The sequence below is a fragment of the Lepidochelys kempii genome, chromosome 10 (assembly GCF_965140285.1).
Source record: "Lepidochelys kempii isolate rLepKem1 chromosome 10, rLepKem1.hap1, whole genome shotgun sequence".
In the NCBI taxonomy this organism is placed as follows: domain Eukaryota; kingdom Metazoa; phylum Chordata; order Testudines; family Cheloniidae; genus Lepidochelys; species Lepidochelys kempii.
In genome coordinates this window covers 73,049,373-73,067,134 of record NC_136389.1, presented here as the reverse complement: position 1 = coordinate 73,067,134, position 17,762 = coordinate 73,049,373, and the positions used below count along the sequence as shown (strand labels likewise).

Genomic DNA, 17,762 nt, shown 5'->3' with positions numbered 1-17,762 from the left:
AGTGTACATTCAGTTCGTTCCAGCGAAAAGAGCTTTTGCCAGTAGAGTTTATTCTGGTTCCCTGAGCAAAATAAGTTATACGGCAAAAGCACTTTTATGTAACTGCGTCTACACTAGGACTTTAGTCATAGAAATGTTGCAAAAAAATCACCCCATCAGTCAACCTTACTATACTCGTTCCTAGTGTAGACCTTGCCTAGGACAGTTGTCACCGTCACTGCCATAAGACCACTGGCCTAACCCTTACTGTGACCACGACGGCCTTTGTTTTCTAGGCTGGCTTTTGTTTCATTTCAAGCTGCAAGCAAACTACCCGGGGACCATTCCCCAAAGATCAGAGAGAGGCCCTGGGTTCCACTCTGACCCACAGAAAGGTTGGGTTGGCTGTGTTCATCCAGAGGGCAGAGGTGGCATTATCTTCATTCCCACGCCTTTATAAGCCACTGACAGATTGGGCTGTCTCCATAATAGACTTGCCAGAAAGCAAATGTCTGCACAGACATAAATCACCAGCAGACATGCACAGCTCCTCAGCTAACACATCTGCATAGGCTTGAGGGATAAAGAGGCAGGATCTTTTCCTTCTCTCTCTTTGCTACTGCAGGTGTTATTTTGACAATTTAGTGTGTGTGTGTGAGAGGCGAGGGTATGGTAAATGTTTGGTTTGTGTAGGGATGGTATGAGTTTCTGGAGGGGCAGAGGGAGTGGTACATCTGTGTGCACATGGTAGCTTGTGTATGTGTGAGTGTGTTTATGCGTAAGAACAGAGTGTGTATTGGGGTGGGAGTGATGCATGTGAGGGAGGATTGAGTTGAGGTGTCTGTGGAGAGTGTGAAGGTGACAGCTGGAGAAGGTAGAGGGTGTTTGTATAGGAATTATGTATGTGTCTGTAGGGGTGTGTAGGATAGGGTTTGCTTGCATCCAGGCGGTTTGGCAGGGGTGTGTGTCATCAGTGCTCTGCCAAGGTGTGGGGGCAGAGCGTGTTGTGGGAAGAGAGTGGTGTATATGAGAAGATGTGTGGGTTTGTAGGGTGGCCGGGGCACAGTGTGTGTAGGGTGTGAGTGATGGGTGTGTGAGAAGGACGTGTGTGTCTGTGGGGGTATGGGAGGGTGATGGTGGAGGTGTTCATGACTTGAAGGGCGTTTATGTGGATGGAGTGTGTGTGTGACAGTGCGTGCTTGTGGAGTGCGTCAGGTTGTGGCGGGCAGGCTTGTGATGTTGTGCAAGGCCCCCTTCTGAAGTACTCTGGGTACATCACAGCTCTGGCTCCTTTGCCGACTGTTTCCAGCTCTTTGAACTCATATTAAACACTCCCCGTTGGATTTTGTTCAGTGCCCATCCTTCCCGTCCTGACAAGGGGGCTCCCTGCACTCCTTAGGGCACACCGTAGAAAGGGGAAGCGAGGGTGGAGGAGCGGGGGTCGGAATACGCAGCACTCTGTCAGTCCCCCAGTGACAGGAAAGGCTCTGGCCCAATTGCCTGGCTTGGAGCCTGGGGGTCCCATCCCTGGATCCCTGTGTGTTTTGTGGGAGGGAGTAGGAGCCCTGCTGTATGGGAGGCTTGGCCTCTCTGACCCCTCACTACCTGATTACGAAGCTGTGAGCATCGATTTCTCTCCCGCAGCCACTGTTCAACAGGATCCCTGAGTTGCCCACTATGGCGCAGGTCCGGAAGTGCTTGCCCTTCAGGGGCGAGGTCCTTGGCAGCAGCTCATAGAGGTTCTGTGAGACATTCATAGTGCTGTCCCGGTCAAAGACGTAGTGGATGACGTCCCCGGGCTTCAGGGTCCCCTTCAGCACCGAGATGTCTTTCTCCGCATCCAGGAACTTCAAGATCTGTTTCCTTGGGAAAGGAAATAAAACAGATATAGGGAAAGCTTGCAGCACGACCTATGACTGCAAAGCTCCCTCCTCCTGCCTGTTTATGCTCCACAGCTTGGCTGCAGAGAGACTGACAGCCTTCAGGAGCAACTCAGACTTTGGCACCTTTTCCCACCTGCTACCGCATGTGTGCTATAAAATGGTGCCCCATCTTAATGTCTGCATCTCCCATGCCCCCCTTTCCATCGGAGGAGGTCCTTAACAAGCCCATCACTACCGGTCTCCTCTCCGCCAGCAGGGGTCACTGTATTTATGCACAAGGTGGCAGATTTCCTTCCCCCCATGAGTGGCTGATCATGGTGAATCTGCAGCGCCCTCTGGCCTCTGCTTGTCTCCAAGAGCGGAGGCTCAAGCGTGTGTTGCTCTGTTAACGCGACGTGGCTGAGCTGGGAATTCATTTCCAAGTGATCGCTTACAGGTATGAAGGCTAGCCCAGCAGGAGATAAACATTTTATTTCTTTCTTGACTTCTTTAGATGATATACAGAGGCAATTTGCCAGCTTGCACTGGGGAGGACCAAATCTGTCTCTTGTCCTATAGGTAATTACCAGTACCTGATCTTCAAAGAGAGTGTCTGGTTGTGTCTCCATCGGAATGAAGCTGGTTTAATGTGCTTAATGCTTTCATTACTTCTGTCAACAACAGCTGGAGATGAAGAGCCATTTATTACTACTTCAGCTCTAGAGAAAAGAGAGACAGAGAGAGGGGGAGAGACATGATCCGTTAGCTTCCCAATGGCATCTCTAATCGCTCTGAGGTGGCTGGGATTCAAACTTCTGTAGAAAAGCAAAATTGCGGTTATTACCTGAGCAGGGAAGGAAAGCCTATTTATTCTCTGCTACACACACACACAAACACAGACACAGACTTACACAAATACACACAGATTTACAGACAGACACACAAACACAGACAGACTGATACACACACAGACTCAACAGGCAGACACACAGATATACAGGCTCTCACACAAACAAAAAACACACAGAGATTCTCAGAGAGACTTAGACAGCCACAGGCACGGATTCACACGCGGAGATTCTATACACAGACAGCAAACACAGTCATGCTTACAGATGATGACACAACCAGATACACATCCACCCACACGCATGCCCGTCTCACAAATGACAAATCAGATCCACCCCTTGTGGTGGGTTAAATTCACATCAGAAAAACGTGCTCTTTACTTCACCCCAGCAAGAGAAATGAATTTAGCTGAGATGCTGGGGATCGGTACTACTGGCAAATGCCCCATTACAAACAGCAGGGCTCTTTGATAACTTTTGTTTCCTTCAGAGGAGAACAATGAAATTTCATGGCATCTACTTTGTGCTAGGGCACCAGACCCTGGCAAATGACTGGTCGGGGAGGGCCAGAGAGCAGTCAGGTACCCAGGTGTTGCAGCTCTGGAGATGATCATTGTGAGACCCCAAATTTAATCACTGAATCAGCAAAACAATCAAGGCCCCAACATTTCAATTCAATTTGCATCAAGTGGCCTAAATGATGGGAACCGCTGCATGCTTTATGTCTGCGAACCTCCCTCCAAAAAGAATAACCGAGAGGCTTCTCAGGAAGCAGAGCATGTGTGTGCAGCCCAGAAAAACCCTTCACACTCCAGAGTACACTGAAAAATTCACAGCCAGAGTGTTTGCTGCCAGCTAAGCAGAATGTCCCTCCTCATTGCAAGAGGCCACTCTCAGCAGGGAGAGAGTTGGCAAATAAAGAGATTTACACCAGGCAGATAAACACCCCAGAGGGAGAGGAATTACCTCTAGAGAGCACCTCTAGGAGACATGGGGTGAGAGTAGAAAGGGATGCTTTTGAATGTACCATGTAAAACTGTCCTGACAGTGAGCTACGGCTGCTGAGGGCATCATGACATAAGGCTGTGTCCATTCACAATGGTGCAATGTGTGGTACAGCAGTGCTGTGTTGATTCCATTCCTCCTGGAATGATGGCTGCTCTCCGTGGGCCACCTTGGCAATTCACTGCCAGTTGAGAGGAGGCTTGTTTGCTTCAGGTACAGATGGGGAATGATTGACGGGAGATCTCAGGCACATGTGAGGATATTTTGGGACTCCTGCTACTTAATATTTAGGGAGGCAAGCTGAATATATTTCTAGATGCTAGTTGTCACTGTGTGTGTATATACAAAATAGCAAAGTATGATCTGCGGAGACTGCCAACAAGGCTAGCTATCAATCTTGCACTTCACCACATAATCTGATCTCCTGCAAGGCAAATTTAGAAAATGCAAAAAATGCCAAAGTTAACTGAGTGGAGAAAACCTTCCTAGCAATAACTGATTTTTTTTTGTGCTTGATGCTTTTCGTATTTTGATGAAGTGTGTGGCATCGCCATGTCACAATGCAGTGCGATGACACCCAAGCTACCCAATTATAGCACATAACAATATTGTGATGACATGGGATGATCTTGCAAATGACCTAGAAGGCACTGAATGCCTGTAGTGTCACAGAATGACTTTGTGATGGAGTGATGTCTCCGTGTCATTGAGTGCCATTATGATGCAACAGAATGACAGTCTGATGTCATAGAAAGAAATCCCTTTTGTAATACCATGGTGGAAAATTGCAAAGGTGGCAACTTTCCCGCTGACTTATTCTGTACAATAAGTAACTCTCTTCCATATTCTCAATCACTGCAACTTGCAGATCCTTGGTCATTTTTGCAAATAATTATTGCATTGAATAGAGGGGGGAGAATGATTAAGAAATGTAAAGCAGAAGGGAAAAGAAACAGATACATTTGCTAAATAGGAAGAGTACCATGCAGCAAAGAAGAAGAAGAAGAAGAAGATTAATAGCTGCCTTAGAGCAAAAACAAATGAACACAAAATCTAATTTACAAACCTATTAGATTTGCTATGTAAGCTGTTCACAGCTGATATGATTGTACCTCTGCCTCCAGAATTCCTGCAAGACAAAGGAAATGCATTATTTATAAACCCAGCTCCTCTTTGCAAAGCATTGTTCAACAATCAAGAGATCCTCAAAGCTGCTACAACACTCACACTTCACACCATCCAAAATGGCAACATCTAGGGGCGCTTGGGAAGGGGTTCTCATGCCCTTCTTCAGAGTGGTGCCCCATTGTGACTAAACCAAAAGTGGGGAGCAACCCTCTTCTGGTAGTCCAAAGAATCAGTTAAAAGTCATGTGCATTAACCACTTCAGAGTGCCATAGGCTTCAAATAAAGGGCCTGATCCTCTCACCCTGACAAGCTGCACGTGGAGCAAGACGGGGATGGGCAGCACAGGATCTTTAAACCACCTTTATGCTACCCTGATCCTAAGGTAGGCCACGGGTCAGTCCAGCCCAGTTCCCAGCATGCCCCTCTAACTTACACTTGACTGGCCCAATGTGGCAGCTGCGGATCAGAGGGGAGCAAGGATTCCCTAGCCACACCCTTTTTCACCTGGCCATGCTCATATAACAGTGACTAGAAGTGAGAGTCACATAGGAGCTAAATTTCCAGCCAATGGTCATATGTAGTAACAAAAAATCCTCAGATGGGCTGGAATCCCAGACCCAAACAGCTTCATAGAGAGGAAATTTGGATCCGAATCCTGATCTGAATATCATGGTTTGGGCCAGTCTCCAAATAGAAGTGTGTGTCTGTAGATGCCCCTTTCACCGGAGGATTTCATAGTACTTCATGTTAGTCCAGTTTTACAGGTGGGATCCAGAGGCTGAGAACGTACACTGGAGTCCTCTTTTTCCTCAGTCCCCATCCCATCCTGTCCTGTCCCTAGAATGTTGTCAGCGTGGGCAAGGGGAAGGACTAGTTTAATGGAGGAGGGTGCTTTTTTGGTTGTTTGTTTCTGTGGGTTCATACTCTGAGTTTCAAACTAACATCAAAACAGCCCAGAGCGCTAGGTTTTTGCATGGTGTCTGCCACTGCCACAAATAATTCACAAAAATAGCTTTGGTGACCCTGATGGATGACCATCCCATGGCAATGGATACAGGCCGAATCTCAGCCTTTGACAGTGGATCCCAAGGGCCCACTGACTCATTTACAAGCCCTGGCTGGGGTGGACAGCATGGCTCCAACCTGGTCCTGATCATTTCTCTCCAGCAGATTCCAGTTGAGTGATGAGTAACTGCTCTTTATCCTCCCCAGCCCTCAGAGGCTAAGTGCCTCAGTGGTCAGCCCTGGCCCCCATCCTTTACAATGTACAGAAGAGCACTTCAGCAGAAATGGTCAGATTCCATGGCCTGCTCTGCTACCAGCATGTTGACTAGACCCCTGGCTAGATTACACCTCCCATCATGCACCTACAATGTGCCACACAGCTTAGTCAGAGGGAGGACTGCACTGCATCATGGAAGCTGTAGTCTGGCCAGAGAGCCCAGCCCACTGGACAGAATGGTGTTATCAAGCAATGCAAATTTCAGCTCCCATGAGGCACCATGCCACAATAGAGAAATGCAGTTTAATGTTAAACTGACTCAAAATAAATGTTTTGGGTCAGTACAACAATCCAAAATATTACATTACCATTCAAACTGACCTGAAAGGAAATATGTCATGTCAGTTTTCCCAATGGAAAATCAAAAATTTGCAGCAAAATCATAATTTGTCCCCAGAAAATTCTGATTTTTCCAAAACTCCATTTTCCATCAGAAAAATTCCCAACCAGCTCTATTAATAATAACCTCACCCACCATCACAGGTGTCTGGCTCCCAGATCATCAAAGCTGTGCACAGCCTAAGGGTCACACTAAATACATCTCTGCTTCTCAAGAACTAGGTAGCAGCGGTGGCTAGGAATGCCTTCCTCTATCTCCAGGTCGCCAGGAGACTTCACGCTTCACTCTCCGAAGAGGATGTGGCTAACAAGATCCACTTCTAGACTTGACTCCTGCAACTGCTTTTATCTTGTGCTGTCAGTTAAGGCCAACCAAAAATCTCCATCCTGTCCAACAGAGAGCAGCCCACCTCCTGGGCGAGTCACGGAGAACACATCACACCAGTACAGTCTCCACTGGCTTCCTGTGCCCAAGGCTGGCTCCAATTCAAGGTCCTGGTATTAGTCTATGAAAACCTTCAGGTCAGACTGTGGTACCTTACCACAAATAGTCTCAATGAAATCATGGGGACTATTTGGTACAGCCTATTATGGGCTGGACTAGATTACCCAAATTAAGCCTTGTCAATCACAATCCTGAGACCACTGCACTCACCAGAGACACAGAAACTAGATCTTCCCAAAGTCAGACTCTTGGGAGCCGGAGATAAGACATTTCTCATGCTGGCTCCTAGGCGAATGCAACATTCTACCAGGGGAGAGGGCGAAAAAACAGGACAAGTGTCCAATCTGCTGACTGCCGAGCTCACTCCTTCTTTAGCCTGGCATTCTCAGGGAATTGGCCCCCAGTTCCTACTGATGCTCAACAGGAGTTGGGCATGTAACTCTCTTAGACCTATTGCAAAATAACAGCTTTACATCTTTTGTCCTTAGTTTTCTGTGCCCATGGCCTAGGTACTAGATGATTGTGCTCTATAAGTACTAAAGCTGCTCAAAAGATTTGTTTGAAATGTTCAGCTTTTCAACTGGACATTTTTTTTTTTAATGAAAAATTCCCTTACGGGCCTCTTTTCTCCCACAGCCCAGCTGCACCAGTCCCAAGGGGATAAGCAACAGAAAAGAAAAGTGTACTGTACCTCCAGAAATAATTTAAGTTGGGAGTGAAAACTCAGCGAACTGGGAGACAGGTTCCTTGTTTTATCTGAGCTGGATCCTTACCCCCTCTTAATATCAAATCCTCTGAGCAGCTCATCTGGGACATGTTGCTTTGGAGCATGCCACCATATGCAGTTTCCTGCTTCCCATAGGACACTGTATATTATCAGACTGGAGGGATCCCTCCTGTAACAGCTTTTTCATTCCTTTGACAAGTCTGAGAATCAACTGCTATTTCATCTCGTCAAGGGGTTGGCAGGGCTGATTCATTCAGAGAGCATTTATCAAGCATCCATTTTAATAGGGTTCATCGCAGGGTGTGAGAGCAGTCTAGATTAGTGTGCAATCTGTGCATTCTTTTCAAACACTTGTCCTTTGAAGAAACCGCCCAAATGGGATTCACGCTCCCTCACACTCTCTGTAATACAGATAGGAACTGGATTAAGGGCTTAGAAAGGGAAACAAATAAATGGTTGCCCAAAATCTCTGCAACACACAGGAAAGGGGAATCCTGAGAAATTAGGAGAGGGAGAAGACCCTTGTGGCTGCGGCTGTGTCAAGCTGAGAAGATGGTTAATCAGTGGGAATGATGTCAGTGGAAGAACCCAGCTCCCTAAGGACAAAGCTGTATTGACCCTACAGTCATGTGACAAGAGGGAATGTAAAATGTGATCCATGGCAGATGATCACCCCGAGCCACTTGTGCAGAGTTCTATTTCCAGTGCTCGCTGGTTAATAACCTAATAGGAGAATAACTTCAGGAGAAAACAAACAACGGTTCTGCCTGTAAATATTTCTTGTACTTGCTTTCCCCTTTTTCTCATCAGCGTTTGTCAAGTTTTTCTCCCGAGGGTGGATTTAAAGCTCATAGTCTGGAGGGTATGTGAATGCCAGTCATCCAAGCCCATCCGGGGTTGGAGAGGTATCCTCCCATTTACATCTCTAGCCTGAGGGTATCTAAACCAGTTCTGGTGACTGCTCTCACATAAGGGAATCGCAGAAGAACTCTATGCCCTATGTCTCCAACCTGGTGGCATCTCAAATGAGGGACAAGGTGTGGCCTGATGGAAGGAGTTCAGGCAAATGTTTCATTTCCCCAGCTGAAACATGCAGCAGATACCCAACTTGAGGACATCTGCAATGCTAGTCATGGTCACTGCAGCAGGCACACAGCTGGCATAAAGGATTCTGGGTGGCACTCTCTTGAACTAGGCGGGCAGCTGAAATGCTGCCCAGGGTGACTGCGCCAGGCCCTGAGCTGATTTCATTTATTCTTCACCATCACCTAAAGCCTCAGGTGTTGACCACTGGTTTGGCATGACATCAGGCTTGATGGATCAATGGTGTGAGCTGGGGAATCTTGTTTCTCTCCAGTGAATAAATACTAAAAATATGATTGGACTCTGCACCTTTTCCTCTTTGCACTCTAACATTTGGATACTTTCCCCACATCTCCTCTCAGTGTACAGTTCAAGTCATCATGCAGCATGAACATGGTCTGCAGGGCTGCTTGTCTCTTCCCAGTTGGGTCACTGGGCAGCTCTCCAGTGGTGACTGTCCAAGCAAATCTACTGTTTAGACACTGTGATCCTGACAGGAAAAAGATTTTTCCAGGTTTGTCATGCTCACAGACAACACATGCAGGGCAATACCCCTGGGCCACTCCACTTCACTGCCCTGCAGAGAGGAAAATACTAAAAGGTGGGCAGTGCTAATTAAAAGGAATAATCAGAAATTCAGCCCATTTTACTCTTGCTCAGTTAATCCAGACTTAAATCTCTCAGCCTCACATGGTAAAGACCAACCACTATTAAAGTTATACGGACAGACGTTGATGTAAAAAGCTTCCTAATGCTGCATCGCTGTATTCACTTATTGATCTAAGTGTTATCAGTTTGATCTTACTGTCAGCCCCACAGCACACTAACCTGCTTCCCAATTCCATTCTCATAGCTCAGGTTCTTTGACTTCTGTTTGGAGAGGTTTCCCAGTGACCAAGTAGCATAGCTGTATGGTAGTTCTATATCATGGATGAGTACTCTAGGCCCTTTTATTTTCGCTTTGAGGTGGTGGAGCTGAATTTGGGCTATGGAAGGTGTTATGTTGGTCAAGAAGTGCTGTATACAAATGTAAGGTGACATGATTTATATATCACAGGATGGGGAGGAAAGATTGTCCCATAGTTCAGACTCTAGAGTAGAATGAATCGTTTATGATGAATAATTTATTTGAAGAATTTTCTATTCACAACTTGTTTGTGACCAGCCTGTGATTTTTCTCAAAGGCACTTTTTTTTCTGAAATGATTTATTTACTCTTCTTTGGGAACCATTCTTAGTCTGTAGCTTATTCACAAGCCATGTGTTGTGAGTTTTCAATATGCGAGTTCCAGTCTGCTTTGATTGGACAACTAGGTCACGTTGCATATTAGGATGAGTGGAACTCTGGAGGCAGTTTTCTGGACCAAATTCTCAGGATTACGAATTTGAAATAAACTCCAATATCCACTTACAATTCACAGTTGCCATAAACATCCTTGCCAGTCAGCTCATTCACTAGAATATTCATGGAAAATGAATACAAAAAGGGCACAGTAAAAGCGAACTGGCTGAAAAATTACAAACAAAGCTCAATGATCGTTTTTGCAATATTCACCTCGTTTTAGTGGCTCTATAGCTAGTTCTGCCACAGACTTCCTGAGTGACCTTGGGCAAGTCATTTTAGCTCTGTCCCTCAGTTTCTTCCCTTTGGAAAATGGAGACAATCATAGCTACATAGTCCATGGCGGTAGGGGACTGTTAAACTAAATTCAAGCCCTTTGATATTCCCAGAAAACAGGTTCTATCAAGGTACAATGTATCATGGTTATAAGTGATGATCTCAAATACTGATTCATTAAGTTCCACCACCCTCCTTTGAGCCAAGTACATTTGATCATCTCCCTATGACAGATAGGGCAGGGAAGGTAAGTGACTTGGCCATGGTCACCCAAGAAGACAGTGTAAGAAGCAGGAACAGAAACTCACACACACTTACACACACAAACACTCAGGCACAGATTTACACAAACAGAGCCATAAACTCATACACAGACACACAGCCTTACAGACAGACACACAAACACATGCATACACAGACACACCTACACACACACACACACACACACACAGAGACTCAATATGCAGACACATAGATATACACACACAGACAGAAAACACACAGATTCTCAGACAGACACAGGCACAGGTTCACACAGAGATTTTATACAGACAGCAAACACAGTCCTGCTCACAGTTGCTAACACAACCAGATACCACCCCCCACCCCGACATACCCCATCACAAAATGACAAATCAGATCCACCTGTTGGAATGGGTTGAATCCACATCAGAAAAAAAAATGGCCTTTCTGTTACCCCAGAGAATGAAATTAATTTAGCTGAGATGCTGGGCATTGCATACAGGAATTGGTACTAGTGGTAAACACCCCATTATGAATAGCAGGGTTCTTTGATAAGTTTTCATTGAAATCAGACCATCTTTGCAAAGCCTTTTGATATTGGTGAATTGGCAAATTCCTACCAAAAATGTTTCACTGATGTTTTTCTGACTAGCTGTAGATTTGGGGTTTTGGCTTGGCTCTTTACAGAGATAGGAGCCAACTGTAAGATTTGGGTTTAAAGTATGAAATCCCCATCTGCACCCCAAAATGCGTAGGTGCTTGGATCTGTGATTTTGCGTTGGGACAATGCCCAGGTGTGATGCTGTTTGGTGAAAGTTCGGCTTGAGTCCAGCAAGCCTGACTGTGGATGGTTCAGCTGGGCTTCAGTTTATACATGAACCTTTCTTCTGGACATGTGATTCTGGCTTGAAAATTAATTTGGTTTGTCTCACCCTGTTCTCCATTGGAGCATATCGCAATACAGCACAGCTGGCTCAAGACAAGGCGAGCTGTGGAACAGCAGTGGGTGCTGTGCATGAGGAGTGAACCGAATGGACAGAACAATGGGGGAGCCAGGAATGGACTAGCAGTGGGCATCAGAAGTGAAGTGAGGTGCACTGGCAGAATTGTGCGTAGCCTAGGACTGGGACAGCAGCGGGTTCTGCAGGTCAGGCTGGTTGAGGTGATTTGCAGAGCTTGTTGGGTGCTGGCCTGCAGTATGCCTGGTTCTCATAGGGTGACCAGACAGCAAATGTGAAAAATCGGGACAGGGGGTGGGGGGTAATGGGAGCTGAAATAAGAAAAAGACCCAAAAATCGGGACTGTTCCTATAAAATCGGGACATCTGGTCATCCTAGGCTCTCACCACCTGTCTTAGTCCTATATTTCCGTAAGTACTAACCTGACTCACAAGTCAGAAATAAAATCCAAAGTCAGTGGAGAAGTGAGGGGATCAGAGCAATAGTTTTGACGCTTGAGGTCAGATACTTAAAGGCCTCCTCTGACGCCACTCCTCCCAAAGCCCAGATTTGTCACTACCATAGACACATCTTGCTCGAACGTATCCCATTTCACAACCCACTGTAAGGAGTCAGAACATTTGATAGTGGCAGATTGTCCATCTCCCCCTGCCCAACTTTTCAGCAGTGGCCTTTGCACTTGTCACTGCAGGGTATGAAAAAGACCAAGATTGAGAGGACATTGGAGTGGGGGCCATTAGAGAGACCTGTCAACTCCCACTCTCATGGCAAGTGAGGTTCTCTCTTTTGGGATTAGGAAATTGTGAATGCATTTCTCTGCTGGGATGAAGGACCTGGCAATGTGTCTCAATGAAACATTTGAAATCTTGCTTACAAATGTTTAAAATCTCACTTGTTTGCGTTGTCACAGCTTGACAGCCTCAGTGTTAAAACCTTCCTAAATATCAGATGCTATTTTTATAGCTGTGAGCTTAATTCCTGCTAATGTCATGAGACTGAATTCTAGAGACCGCGTCCATGCTGAGCATTTCAGGGAAATTCCCTCACCCTTGCTGTAGGGCTGATGCAGCTCCAACAGGGCTAGCACCAAGGGGAGTGCTGGTGGAGATGAGCCACTGATGAGGTCTAGAGCAGGTCTACAAGACACAGTGGTAAAAATGCTGACTTCTGAACTATGCTATATCTCCCAACTTTGCTTGCATCAATGGAGGTGCACTGGTGCTAGACCAGTGGTGGGAGAATGCTCTACAAGTCTCCATGCAGACATGGCTACGCCATTCAGATACTGACTTCAGTGGAGCCACTCCAGTCTGCCTCAGTGTAAACGAGAGCAGAATTTGGCCCTCAGTTTTCTGCCTTGTCACAAATACGTGTTTGTCTCATTGCAAGTGTAACCTGAAGACACAGGAACCGAGACCTTGGCCTAGTGCCTGGGAGAGGAAAAGCGAATTATGTTGAAGTGCTGACATGGGAAAATCAGTGAAGAATCAGTATGAAAGGAACAAATCTAAACACAGAAGTGCAGCTGAGGTAGCTTAAAGTGAGGCAATGAGAGGGAATCGTCAAACTGCCTTTCACAAGGACATGATGCTGGGATCTATTTTCACTGATGGTGATGGGAAACCCCTTTCCGTTGCTTTCAAACATGCAACCCAAAGAACCAACAGATGGGAAAATGGCACTTGGTGCAACCAGATCAGCACTTGTCATGTGTTATCTCAGTCTCCTTTGGTATCTGTCTTGCTGTTTATGGGTAAGGTTACCAGGTAGCAACTGTGAAAAAATGGGACAGGGAGTGGGGGTAAAAAGGTGCCAATATAAGAAAAAGTCCCCAAAACCAGGATTGTCCCTTTAAAAATTGGATGGATGGTCACCCTGTTTATTGAGCACCCAGCCCCAGGTGATCTTGGTTCTAGGTTTTTGACTCTTTCTCTTTCTAAAACTATCTTACTGTCTCTTTAACTTGTCTTAAAACAATGAGCTAGATGGATAAAAAAGCAGGCATCTCTGAAGTGTCAGGTTTCAGATCCACACACGCCCAATATAACGGCAATGGGGCATGACTTATCAGTCATTATTACTCTTGTTTTACAGTAAAAACAGTAGCATGTGTCAGGAAGTGGGATTATCCACACATTTCACATCACCATGCATCTATGTGTACAGCCAAAGGGGTATTCCTCATTTATCCTACAGCAGCTCTTTCAATGGTAGCATTGGCTCCTTTTGGCGCAGAACACCTCTGCCTGCAACCCCCCTCCCCCATTTGCTCTTACTTCATCACAGCTGAATTTACACTAATGAAACACCCAGCAAAGGAAGACAAGAAGCAGCCACACAGAGTTCAGAGAGAGACTCGGGTTATTTTGGATTTTTTTTAGTTTACTTGGGTAAAAAATCCCCTGAAAACCCTAAGAGAGACTTGGACAGGACTGGAAGAAAAATCACTCTAAAACTGACAGGTGCTTCACCTCTGAGACAGAAGCCGCAGATCAGAGTGCCTGAAAGACGTAAGCAGACCATGAGTGCTCCGTGGACCACAGGGAGAGATCCTCTGGGCCAGAAGTGTTATAAATTCAAGTTGTCACTCCAGACTTGTCAACACAATCAAGTTAAAGCATACAAGCATTCAGCCATCATAACTGACCCCCGAAGCCACCCCCTGTTGTTTCTTCTGCCTCACAGCCGCAAACTGGAAACAAAAGCAAAAGCACTGACAAAGCACCAGCTAATGCTCAGTGAGCACTCAGAAGCCAGACACAGCCCTGCAGTGGGATCTGAAGCTGGCCAGGCTGAGGATCTGTTGCACTGTGAGGGGGACTCTCAACTGAGAACCGTCTGCCACTGAACCGGGAAAGCTGAGTTCTAGACAGTGGCAGCAGACACACGTCTGCCTATAAGGAGACAGTAACGGGGTCCCAGGGTTCAAACATTTTCACCCGCAACACCTTGCGTTGCACTTTCAACTGAAGAAGTAGCCAAGAGAGAGTACAGACCTGGTGAGTGACCGTAGAAACCCACACCACTCGAAGGGCGAGGTGCCACTGTGTTCTGCAGCCCCTACAGCTTTCAGAAGCTGGATCAAGGGCAGGTTTACAATAATCCAGCCAGGAGGCATGGCTGGGAGAGGCCAGCTTTATGCCTGAGAGGAAAGGCCACAGTCTCCTGGAAATGGGCACCACAGGCTGTTGTTATTCTGTGCACATCCAGATGAAGTGAGGGATTCAATGGGACTTTTAAGCCACACTAGCAAAGGGTAGCATGCCATCCCCAGTTTTCCAAGCTGGCCAAAAATCACAGGCAATACCATTCATTTGAAAGAGCAGTATATATTTTCTCTAGAACGGAGGCTGAGAGGCATGCAGTCTAGTCCAGCAGAGAAAGCGTTAATACATATTAAGCATGACTCAATGTCAAGTGTGCACCAGGATGGCTTATTGACGAAGTCACCTGGTGACAGCAAGGGCACGGGCTCCCTTAATGTCTGTGATGGATCATCAGGGTAGGGAGGGATCCCTGCAGAACTTGCTAGGGGACGCTGTCCCTTTAAACTTCACAAAGAGAACCACATTTTTACTCTCAGTAACTGACAATAGTTATTCCCCCAGTCACTGCAGCCTTAGTCTCTCCCTGCAGTGAGAGGCAGAGGGGCAGGGCAATTATTTCCCATTACACTACACTGGCTAAGGTGAATAAGAAAACAGCCACGCTCATGTCACAGCTTCCCCAAGGTGTGTTCTAGAGGGAAGCCTTACAAGGGAACTTTGCTCTGAGTATTTCAGGGGAAACAAAGGACACAGCATAGAGGGACCTACGCAGAGGAAGTCTCCACAAGATTAAAGTTCCAGTAGCCTGGAATCAGGCGAGTCTTTGAAAACTAAGTACCAATGTCATTCGAAATGCCAGTGCAACATACCAGAGAGAGGTGAATGGACTTGCCTACCCACACTTCTTTTACGATGCCCATACAGCCAAAGTGGCACAACCCATCTAATGTGGACACTATAAAGGCGTAGCTTATTCACATACAAGAAGGGAAACTATTATAACTCACTAAATAGATGATCTGGTGTCCACGGTAGGGGTTGAATCAAAATAACTTGTTGGCACAAATCCTACCCCTAATGGACATAGTTATACAGCTACAAAAACAGTGCACAGGTCACGCGGAGCAGAAAGAGAGGGCTGGGGTGGAGGTCAGAGCACAGCCCTGGCAGTGAGTAGTTCTTGAATTCTAAAGCTGGCCTCTGTTTTAATTCTTTGCCTCAGTTTGCCCCCATCTGCAGCAAAGTTGCAGTGGGGGAGGTTTAAATTGGATATTAGGAAAAACTTTTTCACTAAGAGGGTGGTGAAACACTGGAATGCGTTACCTAGGGAGGTGGTAGAATCTCCTTCCTTAGAGGTTTTTAAGGTCAGGCTTGACAAAGCCCTGGCTGGGATGATTTAACTGGGAATTGGTCCTGCTTTGAGCAGGGGGTTGGACTAGATGGCCTTCTGGGGTCCCTTCCAACCCTGAGATTCTATGATTCTATGATTCTAAGTGGGGGCGGCTAATAATACGTGGAGCAGCAAGAAGGATTGCTTGAGAAACAAACAAACTAAATGACTGGCTTTCTCTGAAACATCTGTCACACTTCAGTAGCTACAGCCACCCCTGCTCCTTAGCTCTCACTATAGAGACTGGGAGTGGCTAAGTCATTATGCAAGGTAACCTATTTCCCCTTGTTTTTTCCTACCCCCTCTCCCCCCACTGTTCCTCAGACGTTCTTGTTAAACACTGGATTTGTGCTGGAAATGGCCCACCTTGATTATCATACACATTGTAAGGAGAGTGATCACTTTGGATAAGCTATTACCAGCAGCAGAGTGGGGTGGGGGGAGAGAAAATCTTTTGAAGTGATAAACACCCATTTTTTCATGGTCTGTGTATATAAAACATCCTCACTGCATTTTCCACTTTATGCATCCGACGAACTGAGCTGTAGCTCACCAAAGCTTATGCTCAAATAAATTGGTGAGTCTCTAAGGTGCCACAAGTCCTCCTCTTCGTTTTTGCGGATACAGACTAACCCGGCTGCTCCTCTGAAACCACTCTTTAGACTGTGATGCTGAGGACTTATTGTCCTTGAAAACAGCCTGATTGTTTTTGACACCCGGCCAATTATATTCACACCCTTCACTTTGCATTTAATGAGCATTTTATCCATTTGTGCTTTTACTGGGATGCTTGAGACTTCCCGGTGTTTGAGGGTGAGAAAAGCAGGTTGTTCCCCTCCCATCCAACCCCCTTCGCATACGAGCCATCTTCTTCTGGACAGGACGCATGGCCCCAGTGTCCGACTCCAGAGCTGGGGGGAAGGGCATGTGTAAAAGTGGGCAAGCTGTTCTTCTCCTTACAATAACCAAGGGGCATGTCTGAGCCAAGGAAAGACATGAGGGGAATAGAGCCAGTCCTGATTCCCAGCCCCGGTTGGTTACTTGGTCCTTCCAGAGGACACATGACAGACTGTGCTTTCATTTCAATAGGCCAAGAAAGCTGAGCAAAGAGAAAGGAGGGGATTGAGAGCAGAGAAGGGGGGCTGAAACATAACCTGGGATCTGAGCATTCTTGAATTTGGGGGGCTGAAATGCAGATCTGGATGCAAATCCAGCTTCCTGCCATCTCTAATTTAGAGCGACTTTGCTCTCAAAGATACATTAAGAACTGTTGGAAAACTTTGAAAAGTTCTGTTTCTCTATGCTGTCCCCCTTCTCTTTTGCACATTATGCAGCTACTTTCTCCTGTTCATAAGCATTTAGGGTATGTCTACAGTGCAATTAAACACCTGCAGCTGGCCCATGTCAGCTGACTCAGGCTTGTGGGGCTCAGGCTATGGGGCTGTTTAATTGCTGTGTAGACATTCAAGCTTAGGCTCTGGGACCCTCCTCAAGGGCACCTCCTCCGAAGCCTGAATGTTTACACCAGTGGTTCTCAAACTTTTGTACTGGTGACCCCTTTCACACAGCAAGCCTCTGAGCATGATCCCCATTCTAAATTAAAAACACATTTTTAAATATTTAACCCTATTGTAAATGCTGGAGGCGAAGCGAGGTTGGGGGTGTAGGCTAACAGCTCACGACCCACATGTAATAACCTCGTGACCCCCTAGAAGGGTCACGACTCCCAGATGAGAACTCCTGGTCTACACCATAATTAAACAGCCCCATAGCCCAAGCCCTGCGAGCCTGAGCCAGTTGACATGGGC

At 46.4% G+C, this 17,762-nt stretch overlaps 1 protein-coding gene across 1 annotated transcript in view; it reads right to left on the bottom strand.

Moving 5' to 3' along the window:
• The window catches only part of ST8SIA2 (ST8 alpha-N-acetyl-neuraminide alpha-2,8-sialyltransferase 2), a 38,642-nt gene that overhangs the window by 18,198 nt on the left and 2,682 nt on the right, over nucleotides 1-17,762 (bottom strand). The window contains exons 2-4 of the mRNA XM_073304211.2: nucleotides 4,761-4,823; nucleotides 2,435-2,560; nucleotides 1,585-1,842 (exon numbers count right to left, since the gene is read on the bottom strand). Of these exons, the coding sequence (XP_073160312.2) occupies nucleotides 1,585-1,842; nucleotides 2,435-2,560; nucleotides 4,761-4,823 (447 nt within the window). The remainder of the gene's footprint in view (nucleotides 1-1,584; nucleotides 1,843-2,434; nucleotides 2,561-4,760; nucleotides 4,824-17,762) is intronic.